This window comes from Pogoniulus pusillus, chromosome 24 (genome assembly GCF_015220805.1).
Source record: "Pogoniulus pusillus isolate bPogPus1 chromosome 24, bPogPus1.pri, whole genome shotgun sequence".
NCBI classification, from domain to species: Eukaryota; Metazoa; Chordata; class Aves; order Piciformes; family Lybiidae; genus Pogoniulus; species Pogoniulus pusillus.
In genome coordinates this window covers 293128-312210 of record NC_087287.1, presented here as the reverse complement: position 1 = coordinate 312210, position 19083 = coordinate 293128, and the positions used below count along the sequence as shown (strand labels likewise).

General features: G+C 48.3%; 1 protein-coding gene across 1 annotated transcript; it reads right to left on the bottom strand.

The window, feature by feature from the left end:
• Positions 1 to 6409: 6409 nt before the first annotated feature.
• LMO2 (LIM domain only 2) lies at positions 6410 to 15494 on the bottom strand. Its single transcript, XM_064162973.1, has 4 exons — positions 15414 to 15494; positions 15124 to 15304; positions 11459 to 11674; positions 6410 to 7394 (listed from the first exon to the last, which is right to left on the bottom strand). The coding sequence occupies exons 1-4, from the start codon at positions 15418 to 15420 to the stop codon at positions 7175 to 7177; spliced, it is 624 nt and encodes a 207-aa protein (XP_064019043.1). The 5' UTR covers positions 15421 to 15494; the 3' UTR covers positions 6410 to 7174.
• Between the last annotated feature and the right edge of the window lie 3589 nt (positions 15495 to 19083).

Here is a 19083-nt window from a genome sequence, read left to right as displayed (position 1 = left end):
CTTACAGGGAGCTGCAGGAGAGCTGCGGACAGAGCTTCGAGCAGGGCCTGCTGTGACAGGCCGAGCAGTGATGGTTTGGAAGCACAACAGGGAGATTTAGACCAAAGGGAATGAAGACATCTTTTACAGTGAAGGTGGTGGCACCCTGTCCCGGATCGGCCCATCCCTGGAACAGCCCCATCCCTAGAACCATTGCAGGTCAGGTTGCTGGGAGCTTTGAGCAGCCTGCTCTGGTTGCAGCTGTGCCTGCTGGCTGCAGGGACTTCACCTACTGAAGATCTAACGGAGCAGCACAGTGAGGAGCTTCAGCACACAGTGCTCACCTCACATGCTAAGGGTTTTGGTCAGGGGATGGTCTACATTTCACAAGATCAGACTTTTCTTGCTCTAAATGATCAATAATAAATGGACAAAAAGGAGACTTATGAGGGGAGCAGACAGCTTGAGAAATTGGTAGTAGGAAAGAAGCTGAGGTCCAGCAAATGTCTGTTATTATACTGTTATTACTGGTTTGTTCTTCACTGTAGCAACGGTACACTAAGGTGAGGGCTTTATAGCAACAACAGGGAATGCCCTTTGCTTGGCAATCTGATCATCAAAATCCAGCCGGAGCACAGCAGGTGGCTGGAGTAAAGAGCATGGCAGAAGTGAGGCAGAAAAGAGATGCGAGCTGTGTGATCATGACTCCAGCGCATCCCGGCAGCGTGAAGGCAGCTCCGCAGCCCTTTGAAAGGGGAAGGATTTACACGCCAGCTGATAGCCAAAGCACTCCTTGGGCTTCAAAGGCATGGCTCTCAGCGGAGATCGGGAAGATGACAGGGAGGCAGCCCAAAGGCTTCGGAGCCAGAAGCTCTCTGGAACGTGTGCGTGGAGGAACCGAATGCCGCAGAGCTTGTCACACCTCTTGGCAACAAAGTGGCTGTCAGTCGGAGAAGAACGGACACAAGAGCCTGCCAGACGCCTCTTGCTCCTTACTGCCAGGCAGACCCAGCCAGCAGCGCACCCTCCGGCCGGTCAGCCCTGGCAGCGCCGGGGCCGAGCGGAGGCAGCGGTACCGCCAAGCCTCCAGTCGGTGGACTTCGTCCAGTGGTTACAGTGGAAAAGACTGAAAGAAAGCGTAGCTGGACTCTGCTCCCAGCTCTCGTCCTGCTCGACCCTAATTCAGAGCAGTAACGCAGACAGGTCCCCCAGCATGGCAAGTTTCAAGCTGAATGTGAGCTTCATGTCCTGTTGCCTGTGGCCCCGGAAGGTCCTGACGCAGAGGCGATCCGAGGAAGGGGCACTGTGGCAATGTAACTGTGCCTGGTCTACCTGGAATTGTTAGACGGCCCTGCACCGACGTTTGTGCCCACATTGATCGCCTAAGGATGTCAAAAAGACACCTCTGGTCCTCTCCTACCTTGTGCAGCACAGCTCCGAGTCAAGGTTCCTTGTGACTACACTCTTGTCTTTTTTTTGTTAGTGCATCCTTTTGTCTCAGCTTCTTGCAGCTCCAAAATGGGCCTAAAATGTTTGGACCCACACTTAGAGGGCGGTTTCCATAAGACTGTTCTTTTCCCCTCAGCTAAGAGATTCCATGTTTACACAGACTGGCATAACCAGGTTTTATTCTTTCCCAGGAATGCTTTGCTTAGGGTTGGTTTTCCTTTCATATTCTTCTCTTTCACCTACATACACCTACTATACAGATAGTGCTGCATATGTAAGTGCTAACCTGTGAACATATCCAGAGCATAGAGAGGTGTGATTTGTACCTCCAAGAGCTGGCACAGTAAATGAAGCAGGTAGTGCAGAAGAGAATCTGCAGTGGACAATCAGTAGGTGCCCACACCTGTCCTCAGGGTTTGTACATGTACCTATGTGTGTGCTGGATCAGTACTGACAGAGAATAACACTGACAGTTTACAGGAGGCTGAGGTTCCTAATTTCAGACATGGTCAAAAAAAGACAGTGATAAAGCCTAAGAAATCTTCCTCGCTTCATGTGCTTCACTGCACTTCTGCTCTGTGGTGCACGATGCAACAGCATGGTTCCTGGCCTAAGTGCTGTGTGAAAGAACCACCTGAAAGCCAGGAGTGGAGAAGGTTGTGGAAGGTGGCTGTTTAGGGGGGCAGGTGATCAGGAGGTCTTTCTTTACCTGTGGAATATGGGGGATAATAAGGCACCCCTAGGGAAAATTATGCTTCTGTTCAGTCTCTCCTGACTTAAGACCCCCATCTGCACAATCCAGAGAGAAGCTCATTTCTCACCTAGGTGAGCTGAGACCAAACAGCTGAGTCTGTTCATGAGGCACCCAGGTACCAGCAGGCACAGCAGTGGCACCTGGCTACAAACACCTCTGCAGTGGGAAAAGGCTGAGGCCAGCGTGTGTTCATCAGACGATGGCAGCAACAAGTGACTGAAGTGTTGAGCTGGGTTTGAAGAGGTAGCACAAAGATGAAAGCCTCCAGAAGCCCTTTACTATTCCCTTAGTCATCCATTCCCACCAAAGGCTTCTCTTTTGAAGTTTCCAGGATGCCTGATGTGACCTTTGGTCGTCCTTTTGGTCAGAGCTCTTATCTGTCTAGAGCAGACCTGGCTTCTTTTTGCTTGTACTACTCAAAAACACTTATTATGAGATAAACAAGCTGTATTTGCTGATGCACATTCTCAGTTTCCTTATCAGCTGGGCAGCACACGTCTCATGCAAGTTGGGTCAAACTTGCTGCTGGTCCAGCTCCAAGAATTCCAGAGCAACTGCACCACAGCTTGTTGGGCGCTTGCTCACACCTGCAGACTGCAGAAGAAGCACAATCATGTTGTGTTGGAGCAGTCTTGTGAGCCAGCCAAGCATTTCCCAGTGGTGTGAAGCATTCTTAGGGTGGTCACTGCAGGTCCTAGGTCTTTTTAATGAGATATCAACACAAGAGCTAAGCATGGGTTTGTGTAGCTGCCAAGGTGCTTCAGCATATTGCCAGATTGAAGGCTCTGTCTATCAGGAGAAAAATTTTCTCATGATTGTCTCTTTAAAATAAATGTAAGTCAATCGTCTGTATCTCAAAACCAGTTTGCAGCTCTTGTGCCATACGTTGGTAAAGTTACCTGATATGAGGTGAGAGGCACATACCTGAGGAGAGGAAAAAAACAAGTCCCTAATCCCAGCCCAGACTCAGAGCGTCTAGAAGGTCAGAAGGCTGGAGGCTGAAGTCAAGGGCTCAGCTGTCATGGTTCAAGAGCTACTCCCTGTACTAATGAACACCCAAATCTACTGCCGTAGAAAGGGAAAATGCTTTTTGTTACTGTCATGTTGTGAGAGCTCCACACAGAGACCAGCATTTCACTAGTGGGAGCAGCAGCAGGCAGGTTTAAATTACCTCTTCTAAGCTCTCAGCTCTTATATCCAGGGCCTTTTGCTTCCTCAATATATCTCACATGCTGGTTTTCTGCTTTGCTGCTCTGCAGCTTCCAGAGCTTATTTTGCCATGAGTAGTATGGCAAGGAGTTGTGGTAGCTTCCACACATGGGAAATGCTTTTACTTGTTTGTCTTTTAGGCAGGGGGCTACAATGATGAACCAAAACAAGAAAACAAAACCTGCTTCACCTTGCAGGCTTCTTCCATAGACTTCTTAGTGTGAGCTTTTACCAACCAGCCCCAAAAGATGAAGACCTGAAGAGGAAACATCTCATGTGAAAGGTAGCTGGCACAACTGGACTACAAAAGGAGTTCTGAGTGCATTTGAGATCCCAGCTGCTGGACTGGTCAGACCAGGCAGTACCCAGGCCTGCTTTGTCTGCAGCTGCTGAGCAGTCCATGGTTGAATGGTCACATTCAAGTGCGTAGAGCTAACCTCTGCTCTTGTAGAAGTCTGGCTGTGTTGCCATCTGATTTTTAAGTGGGTCATATTCATCTTGTGCCTCAGTTTTCCCACCTCTGGAGCATGGCTTGTAGCTTAAGAGGGGAAAGAATAAAGCAGTAACACATTAATGCTTGTGAGACCCTTGAAAAGCATTAAAAAGGACCTGAGATGCTCCTGCAAAATATATCATTAATTACCCAACAGAGATCTGCTGCTCATTAGGAACCTTTCAGAGATGTGCCTTCTTATTTGCCTGGTACAAAACAACCCTCAGCAGGAGGGGACAAGTTGTTTCAAACAACGTTCAGCTTTCTGCCAGTTTAATCTTCATCTCACTGACAGACATCTGAACTCTAACTTAATTAGAATTCTGACTCCCTTAAATGCTTTCTGATGTTGTATCTCCATCTCTCTGTTCTGGATCTTTTGATGGTTCCTTTTTTGTTCTGGGACAGTGGAATGGATCAGGTTTTGCCAGTGGCCATGAAAAATTCCCTTTGCCTGCAATGCAATGTGCTCTGTGAAAGAGATGAACCTGCTGCAAGTGAAAGAAGCTGATGCTGCACTGTCTTCTTTGGGCAACAGCAGTCTTTATAGATTATTTTCCCAAGTCTCATGAGTCTCCTTCATAGTCACAACAGACTGTGACCGATTAGTACACTCAATAAGTCTCATCTGCCATTCATGTCAAGACCACACAGGGTCTGTGCTCACCCTGGCAGATGTTTGAAAGCTGTGCCTTTGTGAGACAAAACTGCCTCGGATGTGATGGGGTGCTGGGGAGGGGTTCAGAGAGCCACATTGAAGCGCAGCACCTGAGGCCTTCCTGCTTCCTGAATTTACATCTCAGGCTGGCAGTCAGTGAGCGATGCTCTCTGATGCTCTCTTCCAAGCAGGCTGCGGAACTGGCAGGGAGTCTTCAGCTTTGTGCTGATGTGTCCAGAATTCAAATAATTTGGTTCTTGGGTGTAATGACAATCGGAGGCACAACATTACCTTGAGAAAGAGAGAAGGGAGAGGCAGCTTCTGCATCCTGTGCTGAATTAACAACCGATTCCCATTTACTCTCTCCACTGAAAACTCTGTTGTGCAGGGTCCTTATTGCCCTCGTTCAAGGGCATGGAATTAAAGAAGCAATATCGATGGTAATGCTCTCATCTTCTTACCATGACACTGAATAATGGGGACAAAGAAGGAAAATCCTGAAGAAGGATATGCCTTTTAAAATACTGCTGATACTGAAAACACAGACAGGACGATGCCTGTGAGGGTGAACTGGTGAAGCCATACTCAGATTACTGTGCTTTCAAAGCATCTTTGATTTTATTTTTGCCCTTGGTTTTGGAACATTTTATTTTCTTGTGGCTTCAGGAGAGAGCCTTTAGATACTTAAGATGAAGATGGAGGTGAAGTGCTGGCTACACTCATTCCAAGAGAGATCTCTTTTCTTTCCTCCTGGGTCTAGACAGCAAGAGTTAGGAATTTGGTAGGGGAAAGCCCACCAACAAACAGGTAGAGTTTTTACTGCTCAACTGGAGGCTCTTCTGCCACAAGTTATCATCTGCCAGTTCAGTTAAAAGCTTCCTGAAGTGCACAGGATTTTTTTGCCTAAGCTGGCAGGGATCTATTTTAGGCTAAGAATTATCATAAAGACCAGCTGCCTGTGGCCTCCCGAGGTCAGTGTCTCACTTGCAAAAAGCTAAATCACAGCTCAAACTGTGCTTTTCAGTCATGACCTGGTGATGGGCAGTTCCCAACTTCACTGGTAGTAAGGTTTAGAGGTCTTGTCCCCAGTGCTACTTTTGACAGCAAAAGCAAGAAAAGCAAAAGAGCTCTCAGTATATCCATTGTGAAATGCAAAATGGCATCAAAGAATCATCAAAGGGCTTCGTGCAGAGGTCACTCTCAGCTTGCCTGAACACTCACTGTTTCTGCAGATCATAGCATCACGGAGTGGACCTGGTTGGAAGGGACCTCAAGAGGTCATCTAGTCCAACCCTCTGCAGTTGGCAGGGACAAAACCAGGTTGCTCCCCATCGCTGTCCACCCTTGCCTTGTCAGGCATACCTCTCCCAGTCTTAGTGTTACAGTATGCTAAGGAACTTCTCTTTGCTTAAGAAGCAAGTGACAACAGGCACTGCAGGAAAGGCTCTCCACTTCCTTCTAAATGCTGGCAAGTATTGATTTGCTGCAGCAGTGTTACACTGGCTTCAATAACCCAGAGTGAAATCAGGATAAACTACCTTTCTACAAGCCCCTGATCTCTCGTGATCTGCTGTAAGATCAGATAGCCTCTGGTTTTGGTGTGAAGTAACACCCAAATGTATTTATCTGTGGACCACAGCCTCAAAACATTCTCATAAAGACCAGAGCCTCAGTGTCACATAACACTGATTTCTCCTCAGCATGAAGAATCCTACAAGGCTCAGTGAAACCTCATTGTTCACACAACTGCTTTGAAACACAACCTGAAGTGGAGCCAGCAGGCATCAGCTGCAGACCAAGCGTAGGAACCCTGCTAGAACAATGCACAGAAAATGCAGCCTGGCGCCAAAAGAAGGAAATAACAGACTCCAATCTTCCGTGGTTTTTATTAAAGCTGCAGAGTCTTACTACACACAACAAATACTTTCTCAATATAATCTAAGTTAATAAAATAGTTGAACAACTCTTTAGATTTATATTTGTATAGAAACGATCTGTGAAACATCTCATCTTGAAACAGCAGTGCCCCAAAACAACTATTCAGCAGGACTTTTTAAAAGAAGACTTTGGGACTAGAGGATGCACTGTTCATTCTCCAAGCACAAAATAAACTCCATGCAAAACCAACCCCCACCCTCTTCCCCCTTTCTCTGCCCCAGGTGTAATGCCATACAAACGGCCCATGTTAGTGGTGACCCTTTTCTGCCAGGATTCCTCCTCATGCCTACATTAGGAGCTGTCATCTGAACTGGGTAACTAAAACAAGACAAAAAGAAAACTCAATTGCACAATCCTAGTCTGCAGGTGACCAAGTCAAAACATCTCTCTACAGAAGCCCTACACTTTCTTCAGTCATGGGAAGTCATCGTCGCGCTGCAGTTGTTCTGCACTGCGCACCTGGTGGCTGATGTCAGTTATGGTCCCTGTGCCTTTGCCAAGAGAAGTCGATCTATCTACTGTTGCTTCGGCCTCCCTTCACCTCTAAGCACCTCAGATTCTACATTGCACTGCCTGTGTGGTGTTCTCCCCCCTTTTAGACAAAGCCCATAGCTCAAGCGATGGTCTCCTCGCTGCAGCGGCGCATCGGTGTCACCCATGAGATGTCTTTCAGAGACTGCGAGGCATGTCTTTGCTAGATCATCCCATTTATCTTAGTCCACTCATAGATGTCCTGCTCACATACTATGTCTGAGTTGATGAGCAGGTATCTGTCCCCAACACAGAAATGTTTCTGGCAAGCAGCACATTTGAAGCATTCCAGGTGGTACACTTTGTCCTTCACCCGCATGGTCATCTCGTAAGCCCGGATTCGCTTGTCACAGGAGGCACAGAGGCCATCCTGGCCAAAGAGCCTAAAACAACAAGAGCAGAGGAATAAACAGGAGTACTTTGCTTCGGAGATGGGAAAAACCAAATCAAAACAGGAACGCAACACAAGTGCTGTGATCCGTTAATCATCACCTAGCTAGGTAGAGGTGGCACAGAAGTCTGCTAAAGCAGAACTCTGAACTTTGCAATTGCAAAAACTGAAGTAGAAAGACCAAGGTCCTCACCTGTTTTCAGTATGATTGATTTCTCTGATCAGTGACCTGATCCTGAACTGCTGAGCAGCCTCGGGAGGAGTAAAGTTGCCCCAGATCATAGCGTACAGAGGTGCCATAGCAACGCTTCCACTTCTGTGATCAATAGAAATTACCTTTGCTTTGATAAATGTTGCCTATCTCCAGCTGTACTTTACAGGAAGGAGTTGACGCAAGCCACACTCTAGGACTCCCCTCTCTGGTCATGGCCTGCGCTCTGGAGACTCTTTCAAAGCCAAACATTTCTATATCCATGAAACCACTTCTGCTGAGTTTCAGAAGCGTGCATGCAAAGAACTTCTGGCCCTGTGGACAAAGGTGTGGATCACTCTTTAACCACGGTGGCCTCGCAGTGAAGAGCAGCCTCCAGTGAACCCACATATATTGCTTGCTTGGAGTATATGTCTGTTGGGTTGCACTTCTGCATTTCCACAGCAGTTCTGGAAAGAGGCTTTCCACCTCCTAAGCTTTTCTTGCATGTGCTGCACCTGCTCTGAGGGGACGAGACATCCTTTCTTTCATCTACCAGAAGATGTCAGTGTTCTCTTCTGCCCGATGGGAGGCGTACTAAATATCTTCCGTTAATGGGGAAGATATTTTATGTTGCATTATTAAATAGATAAAAATTGGACTTTGACTGCAAGACAAAACACTAATTGCGCTGCCACGCTTTCTGCTGCCTCCATTTTAAGATGAAAACTGTCTGGAAAGTGTAACTAACACCAGATCACTGCTGGACTGTTGTGTGTCCAGAGTATTTACAAGCAGTCCCATCAACAGAACTCAGAACTTAGTGTCTGCTTAGCAAAATCCCCATTGGTAAAGCTCAGGGACACCACAAGTAGGAACTCCAATGAGACTTCTGATTTGTTTTTAGTGTCAGATAAATTCAGGAAGGTAGCTGAAAAAATATCAAATGCCAGCACTGTGCTCCAAAGACCTCCTGACACGTTAGGGATCCATCAGGAGAGCTGGTGCACAGCCAGCGCAGCACTTTAACTGTGATAAAGTTCCCTTTCTACCTTTGTGTGTGTGTGTGAAATATCTTAATTTTGATTTAATCCTGCTTACAGAATTTGGCAAAACAGGCTGAGAGCTGTTAATGAAAATGATAGAATCATAGAATACCAACTTGGAAGGGACCCCAAGGACCATCTGATCCAACTTTTCTTGGAGAAAGCACAATTTAGGCAAGATGGCTCAGCACCCTGGCCAGATGAATCTTAAAAGTGTCCAAAAATAGAATCATAGAATCATAGAATCAAGCAGGTTGGAAGAGACCTCCAAGATCATCCAGTCCAACCTATCACCCAGCCCTATCCAGTCAACCAGACCATGGCACTGAGTGCCTCATCCAGTCTTTTCTTGAAGACCCCCAGGGACGGTGCCTCCACCACCTCCCTGGGCAGCCCATTCCAATGCCAATCACTCTCTCTGTGAAGAACTTCTTCCTAATATCCAGCCTAGACCTACCCTGGCACAACTTGAGACTGTGTCCCCTTGTTCTATTGCTGGTTGCCTGGGAGAAGAGGCCACCCCCCACCTGGCTACAGCCTCCCTTCAGGTAGTTGTAGACAGTAATAAGATCACCCCTGAGCCTCCTCTTCTCCAGGCTAAAAAGGCCCAGCTCCCTCAACCTCTCCTCATAGGATTTGTGCTCCAGGCCCCTCCCCAGCTTTGTTGCCCTTCTCTGGACATGTTCCAGCACCTCAACATCTTTCTTGAATTGAGGGGCCCAGAACTGGACACAGTACTCAAGGTGTGGTCTGACCAGTGCTGAGTACAGGGGAAGAATAACCTCCCTTGTCCTGCTGGCCACACTGTTCCTGATGCAGGCCAGGATGCCATTGGCTCTCTTGGCCACCTGGGCACACTGCTGGCTCATCTTCAGCTTACTATCTATCAGTACCCCCAGGTCCCTTTCCTCCTGGCTTCTCTCCAGCCACTCAGTCCCCAGCCTGTAGTGCTGCTTGGGGTTGTTGTGGCCAAAGTGCAGAATCCTGCCCTTGGCCTTGGTAAATCTCATCCCATTGGCCTCTGCCCACCCATGCAGCCTGGCCAGGTCCCTCTGCAGGGCTCTCCTACCTTCCAACAGATCAACACCTGCTCCTAGCTTGGTGTCATCTGCAAACTTACTGATGCTGGACTCAATCCCCTCGTTCAGGTCATCAATAAAGATATTGAACAGGACTGGGCCCAGCACTGATCCTTGGGGAACACCACTAGTGACTGGCTGCCAACCCTGCACCAAGTGTTTCTGTAGGCTCAGGTTCACCAAAATTGGTACCTATTGTCCACTCAGGACCAGGCTTAAGAATGCTGAAATTGCTCTGATCCAGATTGGTGCAGAACAGATTTCCTGGGCTGTCTCTTTGCAATAAACATACAGCACAGATTGCTTGAAGCATCCCAGATTACTTTGCCAGAGATGCAGAAGAAGACAGGGACCAATCCATGTATTAGAAACAGCAGCTTCAGACAGCAGGCAGGTAGAGCAGCCCTGCTGGCTAGTGGAGTTCAGCCTCTCTTTGGAGCAGATATGAGAGCAACAGAAAAATTAATGTGATTTAGTTACCTTGGATACCATGCTCTTAAGTGAGAAAACTGAATGATCTCTCATCAGCCACTGATCTTGGCACCTAGTTTTATAGACCTCTCAGCTCCAAGGCAATGCTTGGAGAGGCACAGAACTGCTTAAAACCATTCAGGGGAAGTGGTTCACTGCCAGCTCAGGGGAAGCTTGCTGAAATTCACCACTTTTCCCCAATTTCTACTTGCCAGAATCTCATGCTGACAGTGTGTGGTTCCCCTGAAGCCTTCAGGTCATGTCACTGCAGACTGAGAGATGCCAACAACCCCTAAGTCCCAGGAGTTCTTACTGTGAGAGTGGTGAAACACTGGAACAGGTTACCTAGGTGATGGAGGCCCCAACACTGCAGATATTCAAGGTCAGGCTTGATGGGACTCTGAATAATCTGCTCAAGCTGGAGATGTTCCTGCTTACTGCAGTGGGGTTGGACTAGAGGACCTTCCAACCCAAACCAGCCTGTAATTCTATGTTCTTCACATTTTCAAGTCATTCTGGTTTGTCCACAACACATAACAATATTTTTCATGTAAAAATGCCTTTTTTTCTTCCCCAACAAGGTTTTGAAGATTTAACCTATAAATAACTGTGAGTGACCTGATCAACACAGATCACCTCTGGATTTATGTGTAACTTGCCAAAGAACCCCAGCAGTACCATAAAGCATCTGTGCATGAACTCCCAAAGTGTGAGTCCTGAGCTTGCAAGTGGTGCTGTGTTACAACTGCAATTGCTGTCAGGTTTTATGCTTAAGAGTAGTCAGGAATGAATTCTTCACGGATATTTTCTCTCTAGCTGTACTAATTAAATCACAGAATCCCAGAGTGCTGGGGTTGGGAGGGACCTCTGGAGATCATCCAGTCCAGCTCCCCCTGCTCCAGCAGGGCACCCACAGCAGCTTGCCCAGGATCACAATGGCCAAGTGGGATGGGAATCTCTCCAGAGAAGGAGACTCCACTACCTCTCTGGGCAGCCTTCTTCTGGGCTCCAGCACTCTCACACCAATGAATGTTCTCCTCCTGTTCAGATGGAACTTCTTGGGTTCCAGTTCGTTCCTACTGCCCCTTGTCCTGTCACTGGCCACAAGAGTCTGCCCTCACTGTTTAGCTCTTGCTGAGCATTGATCGTATCCCCTCTGGGACTGCTCTTCCCCAGGCTGAACAGCCCCAGGTGGCCCTGCCCAAATGACTAAGCAAAGATGAAATTACACGAAGAAGGGGAGCGAGGGTAGAAGGAGTGAGATGTGTACCTGAGATAGTCCCTCCTGCAGAGCTTTCTGCCCAGCTTGTAGTACAGACGTCTGCCCACCTCTCCAAGCCTGCAGCCACACAGGTCGCAGCTGAGGCAGTCCTCGTGCCAGTACTGGTCGATGGCCTTCAGGAAATAGCGGTCCCCGATGTTCTGCTGGCAGCCGCCGCATGTCAGCAGCGAGGGGGGAATCTGGAGCACTTCGTCCACCGGCTCCCTGCGGGAATGGAAGAACGGTTAGAGAGGGAAACGTGCTCTGAGAGCACCCACAGAGGAGAAGGAAAACCAAACCGAACGCAAGTTTGGTCAAGTTAGAACAGGAACTCCAGCCTTCTCCCCCTCCCAGCCGAGTAAATCCTTGTCCACTTTGCCATGAGAGGGAGCAGGACTTCACCGCTCTGCTGCGACAGAGGAACAGGTTAATAGGTCAGGAGTTAATGAGAACATCCTCAAGCTTGATAGTGATCTATATTTCTTCAAAGCATAACGCACAAACGCGCCAATGTCTGTGTCGCCGCTGTGCATCCCTTGCTGGAGGGGCATCTGTTCCTCTGCCAGGACACTGCTGTCTGTCCAGAGGCATCGTTTTTCTTCTGCTGGGCAGAACATGAATTGCTCAGTCATGTAGCTCAAGTCACACTGCTCCTACAAAAAAAAAATATCTTTTCCAGAGTATGATTCTTCCATCATTAAAGATTAGGCTCTTTCAGACGTGCTGCCTGGATCCACCGTCCCCTCAGCACATGAATTTTGTCTGTGCTGCCTGACGAGTGCCAACAACCACAAAGTTCTTGCTGGATCAAACAGTTCTGGTTTGCTCACAACACACAGCAATGCTTAATTTCCATTTAAAAATGCTCCTTTTCCCCCAGCAAGACTTTAAAGGCTTACCTATAAACAACTCTAAATGACCTAATAAACACAGACAACCTCTGGGTTCACCTATAACTTAGTGAAGAGCCTCAGCAGTACTACAAAACATCTGTGCATGAACCTCCAAAGCATATGAGTCCATGTTGTAAAGCTGAGCTTGCAGGTTTGGCTTCAGAGATGCTAGAAGCAGAGGAAATTTCTGTCTCACCAAGGGCTGAAGGAGTAGAGAAAGCAGCTGAGGGAGTGCCCATGCAGGCAGCTTTCTGTGAGGAAATGTAAATTTGGGGATGTCATTTCTCTGAACAGCACAAAATGAACACAGGCAACAGACGAGGCTGCTGCCCAAGCCCTTCAAGGTGTGCTGCTGTTTCTGGACATTTACCCCTTGTTTTAACACCACCTACAGACATGAATTCCTTTGGATGGGTCTATGCCAGTCTGGCTCAGTTATTTGGGATTTATGCACCCCTGAGTGAAAAGAGGCACAAAGCTCCATTGTGATACTAGCACTGGTTGTTCATGTGTCTTTGTTTTTCCCCTTTTTGAAGAGCTCTGAAATCTAGGGTGGTTCTGGGAATACTTGGGCATATTGCAGGACTTTTCTTCCAAGCTACTTCTCTTCATTGCCTTTGTGTGTGTGTGCATGCAATTTTACAATTTCTGGGGGGGAAAAAAGGGAAGAAAAAGAAACAAAAATAGGCCCCCAAAGAAGCAAGGCTCCTGAGCTCAGGTGTGTGAAGTGTGCCACGAGCTGGTGCTGCTGCAGAGGGCTTTATGCAAATCCCAGGGAAAGCAATGAAAAAAATACTGGATCAATCCTTTAAGCGCTTGCTTAAATTTCAGCCTGTGGCTAGTGGCAGGAAGGTTTGTGTTTGGCTGGATGATGGGCGAGATGTCCAGCATCTGGTGGAATAGAGCCCCACGTGTTTTCATGTGTTACTGGGTTCTTACTCTCACCCAGAGTTCCTCAGCACTTTGTTTTTGCCTCTGATCTGTCCTCCTTTAGACTGGTGGGGACACAGGAGACCTGCACTGCTGGAGAAGGATCAGGCTGCTCCCCAGCAGCAGGCAATAGGAAAAAAAAATATTACTGCTGTTTATGTACTGGGTCATCAGTTTTCTGGGCAAAAATTACTTCATTGGGCAGGGAGAAATGACCACTGCTCAAGAACTTCCATGCTGAGGAACTGATCATGTAGGTTTTATTTAGGCAGACTGAGCCCTAAGACTTTAGTTGATTATATTCCATTCTGGTTTGTGCTCTTCTAAGTTTAAACTGCTGTGCCCTGCATCATCACATCTCTCTCCTACCAGCAGTGTGACTTTGTGTTAAAATCACAGAGAACTCTGATGAAGTTTTTTCCAGGTTTATCCTTTTGGACCTCATCTTCCCTTTCTTAACACGTGGGCTCTGCTCTGACAAGATCTGAGAGCCTTCCAATAGAAGGATTTCACATTGCTATAATTTGATACCCATTCTTTGAAACTTTAGGTAATTCCTGAAAATATTTCATCTCAGAGATCACAAACCAGGTCTCTGAGAACCTTAAACCCTGAAACAGCCTGGCGGATGTTTACCCAGGACAGCACTGCTGCTTTACACATCAGCTTTGTGATGTCCATGGGCTTACATCACTAGAACAGAAAGTAAGCAAATAAAGAGCTCTAAAACTTTGTAGTTGAAACCCAGACATCAGGTACCTGGGAGCTTGGATTCTGGGCCATAAAATACCCTAAAATCTAAAATAAGAAAATATAACACATATAAAATGTCAGATGTGACATGGAATGAACTGATTTAATTCCCAAGGGAAACAGTTCCCGCATGTTTGCTCCAGGCTGCAGATGACAGCATCTCTAGTACCTCCCAGGAGGCACCCCCCAAAGTGACTCAAGTTTACTATGAGCAATGTTTTTAGTGTTATCTGCAAATGGAGATGTTTCCCTTTTTTAAATTGGATTTTCCCCCCCCTTCTGTCTTATCATGATTCCAGGCAAGCACAATTGCAGTTAGGAGCATGTACAGGGCTGGAATGATTCTGGTTTTGTGCTGTTACTGTGCCGCTCACCAGTGGGATGCTGGTGTGAGATGGGAGAGCTGCAGAGCACATCTTGGAGCACAGCACAAGAGCCGTTCTCTTCCCTGAAATCCCACAGAGGGAAATCCTCATCTCAACAGAATGTCTACGTGCTCCTCGCAGAACACCCTGCCCCCACCAAAGCAGATCTTACAAGGTCTTAAAAGTTGCATTCTGAAAATGTGGAAGTTGGGCACCCACAGATAACAGCCCTGACCTTTCAGTATAGTCATCTACATCAAGTTGGGCGGATGAAAAATGGGGCAGAGGAGATCCCTCTAAATGAAAGCCACCTCCAGCTTTGGACAGCTGGATGCTCTCTCTCTCCCTGAGCCTTTCGCAGTACCCCCGGCTTGGATGGACAGATGAAAAAACACCCGGGGAATGGGGGGGTAGGTTGCCCTGTCTGTGCACCCAACTGCTCTTTCCCGAAACTTGAGGAGCTCTCATCAATCTCCACCCCGCCGGCAGCCTTTCCGCCCTCGGGGAAGGGGGCCGGGGCAGCCCGGGCTGCGGTGCCGGGTGCCCAGTGCGGCCGGTGCGGGGAATGGAAGTGGGGGTAAAGGAGAGCCGGGGGCTGCTGGCGGGCAGGGGCCGCCGGACACAATGCCGGTGGCAAGCGGCTGCGGTGGGGAGGATGAGTGGCCGTGGGAAGGCTCATGGGGGGAGAAGACTAGGGTGAGGAGGGGACTGGCAAGAAAAAGAGGCCACTTACTCGGAAGGATCGAGGCTTTTCCTCTCGATGGCCGATGACATTGGCAGGGCTTGTTCCTTTGTAGCGTGCCGCTGGTGGTGGGATCTGCTCCCACTGCCCCCGCACAGGCTGTCTGCTCTCGGAGCCTTCTCAGCAGCTGAGTTCCCCCTCCGCCCCCCAATGACATTCACAGGATTTCCTCCTGCAACACCGAAGACAGACAGAGAGAAAGAAAGAGAAAGAGCAGGCTGGGCTGGGGCTGCGGCTCCGCGGGCTGCTCTCCCCCGGGCTCTGGCTTCGCAGGCTCTAACCTCCCATCCCCGCCGCGCTCCTCCTTCGCACCGGCCTTCGGGGCAGCTCCCGCAGCTGCAGCTGCGGCTCCGGCCCCGGGGGGGAAGCGGCTGCCTCGGCTCCCTCGGCTGCCACCGCTGCCTCAGCCCGGGGCTCGCCGGGCTCCGCTCAGGCTTTTTGCCTGGGCAGCTCTGGACATGCTCCGGAGCCGGCTGGAGGTGGTGGAAATGAGGAGATCAGCATCACTTTGGGATTATTCTGACTCTCCGTGGCTCAGCCCCGGGTCTCTGGTTTCATTTCCTTTTTCCTGATCACGATTCAAATACAATAGAAGGAAATCACACTTAAAGAGACAGCTGCCCGTTTCTTAACTGGACTCCTGGGGATTTAGCAATACAAACAGCGGCATCACGACTCGCTGGGTTCCTTAAAGAGACAGAGCTGACGCTGCGCTTCCAAACTGCAAGGGCATTTAATAAACACTTTCTGGGTGGGCAGGGGGTGCTCAAGTAGGCAGGCAACCTGGAAATGATCCTAAGGGCTGGGGAAAAAAAACAACTGCCGGTTTCCATCTTACTGGCTTCTTCTCAGGTCCACGCAAGACCAAAGCGACAGGCGCTGTCACTCTCCCTCTCCTCTTCTGCACGAGGGAGGGCTTAGATTGGAGATTAGGAAACGCTTCTCTCCTGCAAGAGTGGAACAGGCATCGGAACAGGCTGCCCACGGAGGAGGTGGAGTCAACGTCCCTGAAGATGTTCAAAACACGTGTAGGCATTGGCATGGCTTAGTGGGCATGGTGTTGGGTTGCTGGTTGGATGTGACGATCTTGGGGGTCTTTTCCAATCTTAACGACTCTATGATACGTATGCACGTGCCCACACGTAACACAGATTTCTCTGAGATTCTTTACCTCTGAGATTCAGAGGCAGAGAACCTAAGTATTATGGTTTTACCTAGGATTCAAATCGGTCAGTTTAATCGTGTCTTGTTTATATCCCCAGTGAACATTTACTGGTGTCTGCTTCTAACCATCCCCTAATTCCTGGCAAGCAACAGAACAAATTTATGTCTCGATGCCATTTGATGTTAATGAGCTATAAAAGCTGGAGAGTACGAAGCATCGATCTGCAGTTAATCACAGGGAAACTGAAGGTGGGAAAGACTTGCCTGAGTGTCTCTGCTTCCCCTTTCGCCCTTCATCCTCTCCATCAGCACGGCACATCCCGGAAAGTGCCAATTTACAGTGCCAGAGTGAAAACTCTTACAGCAGTTCGAGCACCTCCCAGCCTCTGTGGCATTAGATGCTGGCTGCTGCTGGAGGCAGAGTTCTGGGTGAGGCGAGCTGCTTTGCCCTGCTAATTTATTTAAAATTGGTAAGAAAATAGGTAGAAGAAAGCTCCAGTGGACAGGAGTAGAAATATTTCTATATGAATTCCCAGAAGAAAAATGTATTTGACATCTATTTTTATGTTTCCAGTCTATTTTTCCAGCTTTCTGGCAGCCAGGGATGGAATATCTGCCATACATTAATGAGCCTGATTCAGAGATTAGTAATGTCAGCAGAAGGGCTGTTATTCATGTCAAGGGGCTTTGAACTAAGCCCCTGCAATACTTCAGAGCCATCACCAGTCATTAGAACACATCTTTCTTATTCTTTTAGAACATTATCTCCCATGTATTCTAAGATGTATTTTAAGCTATTACAGTATGATGGTCACTTTTATTTCTGTTTGAGAAAAAGGCTCTTTTGTGAGGTTGTCAGAGGCAGGACTGGATTATGTGATGAGTTTTTAATTCCTGATGTGTTTACACAGTGACCAGAAAAGGAAAACATACACCTCTGAGAAAACCAAATAACTAACTGTTGCAAGACCCCTCCCACACCTCCAAACGTAATCTGCTACTGGTTTAAAACCCTTAGGAACTAAATTTAAAGGTGGACGAAACAAATATGCACGAGGAGTTCAAACACGTTACGTAAGGACCCCAGCCCTTTCTGTGAACGCCGGGGCCAGAGAGTGCCAGGTGAGGTCGCCGGTTCCGGGTGGCACGCTGGTATCCTGCCTCCCTTCTAGTGAGTTTTCAAACATTCACAGGCAATTGATATATTGGACATCTCTGTCCCTTTGTCTGGTTTGAGCATTTTGGTGAGGGACAAAGCCTCTAACACACAAGGAGTTCCTTAGATCCCTAGGAAAGCAACGGTTAGAAAGGAGGAACTGTGATGCACAGTGCCAGCGAGCACTGGAGAACACAGTTTTTAAACTTTGGTAGCACTTGTGTTCCTTGCTTTGGTCAGACCACCTCAGGGGCAGAAGATAACCTCCCTGAAGCCTGTGAGCTATTGCTCCTCGCCATAGTCGAGTATGGGCACTGCTGGATAGACCAAGGACCCTTTACAAGATCAGTCCTTTAACCCTCAGAAAGCTTTTCTGCATAAAGCCTGCAGAACACTGCACAACAAAGACGCTGAAGAGGACCACCTGGATGTGGTTTATTGACAGCCTGTTCTGTCAGATCCAGAATAGACTTCACAATGATGGCAGAAAGAGCTTCTTTATGAAGACAGAAAAGCGCAGTACTTGTGACAGCACTGGGACCACTTCGTGATCCTGCAGACACCACTTGGCTCCTCTTCTGAAATAACTAAGACCACAAGATTATTCCTTGTTTTCTCCTCTGTGCTGTGAAGAAGAGATGACAGACAGTCTTGAGCTGGTAAATAACACAATAAATGTGGTGCTCCACCACGCGTAATAGGGCAGTGCTCAAGCTCAATCCGCTTAGAGAATCATCAGCAAATGCAGTGTGAGGATTGAGGTGCCCAGGTGTCCACACAGCCAACACTCCGAGTGACATCAAGCATCAGGCTGGGTTTTGAACTAATCCAAAGCAGAGCTTTGCAGGAGCTGGCATGGCAGAAGGGGAGCAGAAGCTGCCAAGACACAGTGTCCCAGCATGATGGGTGTCTGCCAAACTGCTGGGGGGTGCTTTGTCCCAGTGGCATTTCTGGAAGCAACTTCTCTTCATGTTTCTGTGGTGGTGCCCAGTGTCAGTTTGCACTGGATTTGCAGCGAAAAGCCCAGCGGGTCCTCAGCCTGCTGACCAAGACTTGTACCTTCTGACACCTTTGAGGAGCAGCACAGACTGTTCCAGGATAGATCGGGTCCCATGTATTGGGTTTTCACGGAATATACTCTTGTTCTGGACCATGAAACTTTGTATTTCCAGCTGAGGACTCTTGCATTTCCCCAGAAGAGATGACTGGTAATCAAGAGCAACTTCTTTTTTTGTCATCCTGGGCAAGTCCTTTAATGCCTCTTTGCCTTTATTGTCCCGTCTGTAAATGTTTCTTTCCGTCAGCAGAGCTGGCTGCCGATTTACTCTGGCCATGTTCCCCCAGAGGAGGCATCGTTCTGCACTGGAGCGGGCGGCGCTGGCGTCTGCGGCGCTGCTCTCGGGGAGGGCTTTTCTCCCCGTTGGCCGGTCCTCTGAGAACCTGCACGCCCGGATTTCTACTGGGGGCTGCCGGTGTTCATGGACTGAAAACCCTCGGGGATGATTTTTGGTTTCAGTTTACTTTTATTAATAACGATCATGCCACAGACTGACTCCTGGGGCATGGCTGCTAGCACCTGCGCTCAGCATTCGGTGCTGGCAGTAAGGTGCCAGGAGGAAGGCCACTTACCG

What these genes read in the sequence shown, in the direction of transcription:
- LMO2 (XM_064162973.1), bottom strand. An exon ending in AAAAGCCTCGATCCTTCCGA is followed by an intron (nt 11,675 to 15,123) that starts GTAAGTGGCCTC and finishes CCATTCCCGCAG; the next exon opens with GGAGCCGGTGGACGAAGTGC. An exon ending in TGCAGGAGGGACTATCTCAG is followed by an intron (nt 7,395 to 11,458) that starts GTACACATCTCA and finishes TTGTTGTTTTAG; the next exon opens with GCTCTTTGGCCAGGATGGCC.